Source organism: Rattus norvegicus, chromosome 13 (assembly GCF_021556685.1).
Source record: "Rattus norvegicus strain SHRSP/BbbUtx chromosome 13, alternate assembly SHRSP_T2T, whole genome shotgun sequence".
Classification (NCBI taxonomy): domain Eukaryota; kingdom Metazoa; phylum Chordata; class Mammalia; order Rodentia; family Muridae; genus Rattus; species Rattus norvegicus.
Genome location: NC_141546.1, coordinates 23,468,963 through 23,475,786, shown reverse-complemented (window position 1 = coordinate 23,475,786; position 6,824 = coordinate 23,468,963). Strand labels below are relative to the sequence as shown.

The 6,824-nt window shown below is 41.7% G+C and overlaps 1 protein-coding gene across 1 annotated transcript; it reads left to right on the top strand.

The window, feature by feature from the left end:
- The first annotated feature begins 4,599 nt into the window (after window positions 1–4,599).
- On the top strand, window positions 4,600–5,630 carry LOC148001558 (leukocyte elastase inhibitor A-like). The gene is made up of 2 exons (XM_087581850.1): window positions 4,600–4,653; window positions 5,226–5,630. Exons 1-2 carry the CDS (start codon window positions 4,600–4,602, stop codon window positions 5,628–5,630), a joined length of 459 nt encoding a protein of 152 aa, XP_087437976.1.
- The last annotated feature ends 1,194 nt before the right edge of the window (window positions 5,631–6,824 follow it).

Here is a 6,824-nt window from a genome sequence, read left to right as displayed (position 1 = left end):
GGCCTTGATAAAATCAGTTAACTTTCCAAGCATCCATGGACCAAAGGAGACAAGTAGCACGAGTCCTATAAAGGGACCCAGGATACTGGGTAGAAGAGTGGTGAGCAGGTGAGAGGCAGAAAACCAGTTTTTATAACAGGCTTCATTCTTTTCTCTTTCTCTTTGTCTCTTTTGTAGACTTTCTCTTACTTTTTTAGGCTGTTTTCTACTAATCCTGTCTTAACAGCATAAAAGCAACACTCCTCCTTGAGGGCCTCACAGAGCCCTCCCTGTTGGAGAAAGAGAAGATCTAATCCCCTTCTATTTTGTAGAACAACCTCAGCCAAGGAAGCGACTGAATCTTTAAGATAGGTTATTCCTTGTTAAAGCTCACTGATGTCCCTGTCTATGGTGGCACTGAGCTGATTATAACTCTGTTGGGAGGTGATCAGGGAGGCAACCCCAGTTCCTGTCCCCACAGCTGGCAGGCCTAGGAGTACTGCAAGAGTGACAGCAGTGATGGGTTCTCTCTTTGTACACGTGGAGGTGCCTTTTTCCCAGAACTGCAGGAACTCAAGATTGTCAGGGAACTCGTGCAGCGGTGGTGGAGTTGGCAGACACCACATCTCTGGCGCCATTAAGAATCACTCAGGGTTAGTTGAAGATCTGGTGAGGCAATATAGCAAGGGCAGACGTGATGATGCTTCCAGGGATCCAGATGAAGGGAAACATGGTCAGCATGATCTGTAATTAAGCATAGTTAGATTTTTCCTCAGGGTTGTCCCCTGGGTGGGTTAAAGGCCTAAACAAGGCGCTTGGTAGGTAACAGGCTCCCCCAGTCTTTGAATCATAAATGCAGGCTGATCAGTGTCCCCAAATGAGGACCAGATCAGGGCCATATCATTGGGATGTTAATGGGTCCTTCCATAGGACTGGTGCATAATCATAAGAATTATGGTGGTGCCACAAGCAGTCTGCTGCAGTTTTTCCATCCTTGTCCATGACAAGGTAGTTAAAGACAAAGAGTGCATGATTTATAAATTTTTGTGATTACCAGGGAGGGGGAATAATATTCCCCAATTTGACTGTAATTTATGGATCATATTTTTAAGGGTTTGGTGAGCTCTTTCAACTATACCCTGTCCCTGAGGATTATAAGGAATGCCTGTTACATGTTTAATTCCGAGTTGGGAACAAAAGTCTTTAAAATTAGAACTAGTATATCCAGGTCCATTATCTGTTTTAACAATCTTAGGTTGAGGTAAAACTGTGAGGCAAGCCAGAACATGACTTATAACATGTTTGGTGGCCTCCCCTGTCTGAAGGGATGTATAGATAAAGCTGCTAAGGGTATCAATGGTGACATGAATATATTTTAATATACCAAAGGAGGGAAGATGGGTGACATCCATTTGCCAGAGCTATCCAGGGACCAATCCACGGGGTTTGACCCACAGATGAGAGTCAGGTAGTAGGGTCATGCAGCCTTTGTAATTACGGACTATTTGGCAAGCCTGTTCACGGGTGATCTTATATTTAATCCTAAGGGTTTGTGCATTAAGGTGATGTAAATCATGTGCTTTGGGGGCAAGTATAAGGGGCGTAGAGAAGGCCTCCTGGGCCAAGGCCACGAGCTGGATGAGGCAATCAACGGCATCATTACCATCGGCCAAAGGGCCTGGCAATCTGGTATGTGCTCAGATGTGTCCCACAAAGAAAGGGCAAGAACGCCTCTGAATCTACTTTTGTAAGGTGGCAAACAGGGGGGCAGCATTGGTGGTAGGCCGAATATAGGGCACTGTTTCTAACAGGGGGATAGAAAAGGCAAGATATGAGCTATCTGTATATAGGTTAAAGGGTGCATCGGGCAGCGCATGAAATACTGTGAGGATAGCTTGAAGCTCTACCAGCTGAGCAGAATCTAAAGGAATAGAGGACTGTTGTATTTGACCATCAATGGAAAATATGGCTTGTCCATTAGAGGAGCCATCTGTAAAGATAAAGTGGACTCCTGACATAGGGTGATCACATGTTACCTTTTGAAAGACCACTGGGACTGTAATTTTGTGAAAAAAAAACTGTTATCAACTTATCTAAGGGGTAATGATTATCTATCTTACCCTGAAAAGCAATGCAGCTAATTGTCCATTTGTCTACATGTTGACTGAGCCAAGAGACCTGGGAGGGGCTATAGGGTAATATTAAAGTATTGGGGTCCCTTCCAAAGAGCTTATGGGATTGTTCTCTTCCAAGACGTATGATTTGTGCCACCAGCAAGGGATAGGTGGGAAGGACCCTAGTTGAGGAGGTGGGTAAATGTATCCAGTAAAGAGGATATTGCTGCCCAAAAACTACTGTTGGGGAAAAGGGGGTAGGAAGGACATCCTTGGAAAATGTCGAGAATACCAGTGAAAAATCACAAGGAGGAACTTCCTGTTTCTCAAGATTAATTAACTTTATGGTCCGCTAGTTCCTGGGAGAAGCTTCCTGCTTCTCAAGATTGTTTTTAACTTTATGGTCCGCTAGTTACTGGGAGAAGCTTCCTGCTTTTCAAGATTGTTCTCTAAGATTTTAATCTAACTTCATGGTCAGCTAGTTCCTGGGAGAGAGTTGTCCAATGGGCTGATGTAAATTACCCATTCTATGGTCCTAGGAGAAGCTTCCTGGAACATACAATTCCAGGGCCTAACCAGTTTTTTTTCTTTCTCAGAAACTTTGTCTAGTAGGTGAGGCAACCTTAAAATTTCTACCTTTCATTCCCCACTTCTTCTAGTGGCTAGTTCTTATCATAGAACTAAATTAAAACATGACATTGCTGATGTAACATCAAAATCTGAACAGCACTCACTCTTTCTCTAATGAAGGTAACTAGCTTATTTAACACACATGGACCTATAACCAGAAACAGAAGCAAAATTAAGAAGGGTCCCATAAGGGAAGATATCAGAGTAGTCATCCAAGGAGATCTACTAAACCAGCTCTCGAACCATCCCTAATGGTCTCTGTCTCTCTGTCTTTTGTCTAACCTTTTTTGAAGTTTACTCATGGAGTCTTTAATTACTCCTGAATGGTCTAGATAGAAGCAACATTCTTCTTTTAGTGTAGTACACAGACCTCCTTCTTTAAGGAATATCAGGTCTAATCTTATTTTATTCTGAAGGACTATCTCTGAGAGGGGGGTTAGGGATTCTTGGAGGTCAGCTTAAAAAGTATTTTTTTACTCTTTCTATATCTAAGTCAATGGCAATTCTGAATTCTCCATAAGCCTTGTGTTGCAGGGCAACAGCAGATGTCCTTGTAGCTGCCCTTGCAGCACCTAGATTCAGCCTAAAGATAGCCCTAAGTAATTCTCAACTCTCTTTTGTGTCTTACTAAGTCTTTAGCATTAGGATTCCAATCTGGACACTATCTGAACCTACACCAAGGTCATGACTGTCATTTAGAACTTCTAAACTTAAACAGGTTGTGATCCCTGAGGCACAGTCCCAAGAAGTGTTAGGAGTACTAACATATGCAATGTTACATCATTTGCAATAGAAATCATGCCTATCCCCACACCTATCCCGATGGAACCCAGGGAAAACATGAAATTCTTGTTTCTAGAGCACACTCAAGTGAGCATTATAGATTTCCTGTAACAGCCACTAACAAGCATCCCAAGTGGGATGGTGAGAAAACAAGAAGAGAGTCCAGAAGATAGAGATCCGCCAAAAAGGACAAAAGCATTCAGTCACACAGAAAGACAATCAAAAGATTAACAGACAAAAAAACAAAAGTGCGCACAAAAACAAAAAACAAGCGGCCGCCACAAGATTGCCACAAAACCGAACTGATTCAGATGGGAGCTTCCATGAGCTCACCAAAGACTGATGAAGGGGAGTGGGTTCCACATCACTCCTCCTTCCCAACCAGAATCTTCCCATTGTCAAAGTCACGAGTAACACAAAACAAAGACCTAAGACACACAGACAAAGACCACTCTGGAAATACAGATGGCCGGAAAGGCAAGACTTTTCTCCAATCCATGAGAATCACTGAATCCTCACTGGCACCCAGATGGGAATCTCCCAGGCATCCTTGGGGTCCCTTCTCACCTCCTGGGATTTCTCCCAGGGCAGCAGAATCGGTGAGCCCTTGGCACATCTACCACTCACATTCGCATCTCTCCTGAGACACGATCCTCCCTCTCAGCCCGAGATGGGAGCAACTGCAAAACCAGAACTCCAGAACTCACAAGCAAATACAGACCCAGAGTAGCAAATACAGACCCAGAGTTTAGCCGGCACAAAACACAAAGACACAAAGACACAGACACTATTTCCTGAATCTGAACCGCCTAGGATCCTTTTTCTTACAATAAGTCATTTCAACAATTTCCAACCTTGTCCCAACTATAGGAGCTAATTTCTGGTCCTTCAATAATAAACCAAGGACAAGATTCTGACACAAAGAAAAAAATTTAAAGAGATCCTTTTTCTTAATTCTTATTCCTCTCTCCCTGAGTGAGCGCTTGATCTCTCCTATGAAACAAGCTTCCTTAGATAATACCTTCCCCATGACAATGGGACGACAATTATTTGGGGGCCCTGTCTTACCTCCCTCTCCAGCGACACAGGAGCGATGCGGCCTGAAGAGTCCTCAGTTTTTCCGCGGATATCCTGTCTCCATCATCCGGTAGTTGGCCGTGCTTTGGGTCCCTGTTCAGGGGCCACTTGACCCGTCCAGCAGGTTCAGTTATTCAGGGTCCGGAAGAGGGGCTACCTGAGGGTCAAGGGAGGAGAAAAGAAGGAGACCAAGCAAGGTTCTGTTGTCGAGGTCTCATTTATTGAGAGGAATGTACAGCATTTAAAGCTCTGAAGCAGGAATGGAAGCAGGAACTGAAGCTTAGGGCAGGGGAGTACTGGAAAGTGCCCAAGGACATAAGGTAAATCATTAAACTGCAAGATATTCTCCTTAGACACTGAGGCAACAGTCTTCCGGGGACAAGTTCTTTGAAAAGGTCAACCCCTTCTCAGGAATCTGCTTAGGGCAGGGCTTTAGCTTTGCTTAGTTCGGACATCCAGTCCCCGACAAAAAACAATGATCCTGGTTTTTGGATATCAGAAATAAAATCTCACTTGAAATTACCTAAATAAATAATATCTAATCCAAAAAATCAGTACTTTCTTATTGCTAAAGGTTTAAATAATGGTCTATGTAAGTTACAGTCTTTCAATTAATCATGGCAATGTCTTCTACTTTTACAGCTTGAAGAACAACTCATTGCTGACAAGTTACTAGAGTGGACAAGAGCAGAGAACATGAACATGATCGACTTGTATTTATCTTTGCCACGGTTCAAAGTGAATGAGAAGTATGAACTCCCAGATCCATTGAAGCACATGGGGATGGTGGACACCTTTGACTCACAGAAGGCTGACTTCTCAGGCATGAGCAGCACTCAAGGTCTAGTGGTGTCTAAAGTTTTACACAAGTCCTTTGTGGAGGTAAATGAAGAGGAGACAGAAGCTCTTACTGCCATGGGGGTGGAAGTCAGTTTAACATCAGCACAGATAACCGAAGATTTCTATTGTGATCACCCTTTCCTATTCTTCATCAAGCACAATGATACCAACAGTATCCTCTTCTTTGGCAGAATGTCTTCTCCTTAAGTGTGGTGGCTGTACCTTGTGTCCAGAAAATATAACAAAGTTGCTGCAGCTACTTGAAGCCAGAAAGGAGTTTCTATCGCTTCATTTTCTTTTCCATCAAAGAGTCCCCACTAAGAATGCATTAGTTTGGGAAGGAGAGCTCTATTATCTCTATATATTCTTGCTTTTCTACTTTTTTCTACACATACATACATTATGTGAAGAGAAAGTTCAACAAACAGATGAAGGGATGTTTTCACACAGTTTCTTCTAATCTAAGTGAGCTGGAGAAAAAAAATCATACCTTCTTTTAAAATTGATTAGTATAATCATCTACATTGCTTTAGGAGCTGTCTGCACACTTCATAAGCTTATAAATGTTGTAAAGTTACAAATTACATTTTCAATAAAATAATGATGATCTTTGCAATGTATTCATTCCTTTTTTATTCTTTCAACTATAAGGGGTCAATTGGATGGAAAGTTCAAAGCAAATTCACCATATATTAAATCTGGAATCCTGTACAAATACATTCCTAAACATGAATTTTTTAAAATTTTTGACAGCAAGAAAATTTTGTGGATTAACTCCTTATGTACTGTAATACCAGGGATCCAACTCAAGGCCTTTTATACACCAGATAAGTTCTCTATCCCTAAGCCTAGCCTCTGAACCTAATAAAATTTAAAATACTACAATGTGAAGGAACAATTTCATCAAAGATGAACAAATAAGAAACATATTAATACTGATATAATTTCTTATATCAGGCTCCTTTGTGAAGTTCCCCAGAGATCCATATTGTCCAATGCAATAATCATTGGAAAGCTGCCATGCCAAAAAAATTGACTGGAGACACTTTAAGCTAATTAGTCTACTTTCTTCACCATTAGCTGATATGCCTACCATGTGGTACCTTAGACCATGGAATTTTCATCACTTTTATCATTCTGATTCCATCACCACAGAACACATAACAGTTCAGCTTAAGAATCTAGATAATTCCATGAGAAAATTTAACATCAGGACCTTAAGAGAGGTCTTAGTAAATAAAAATCGAACAGGTTGAATCTTTTTTTCTTCCATCTTTATTAAATTGGGAATTTTTTATTTACATTTCAAATGTTATTCTCTTTCCCAGTTTACAGGCCAACATTCCCTTAACCCTTCCCCTCCCTTTCTACATGGGTATTCCCATCCCCATCCACCCCCCA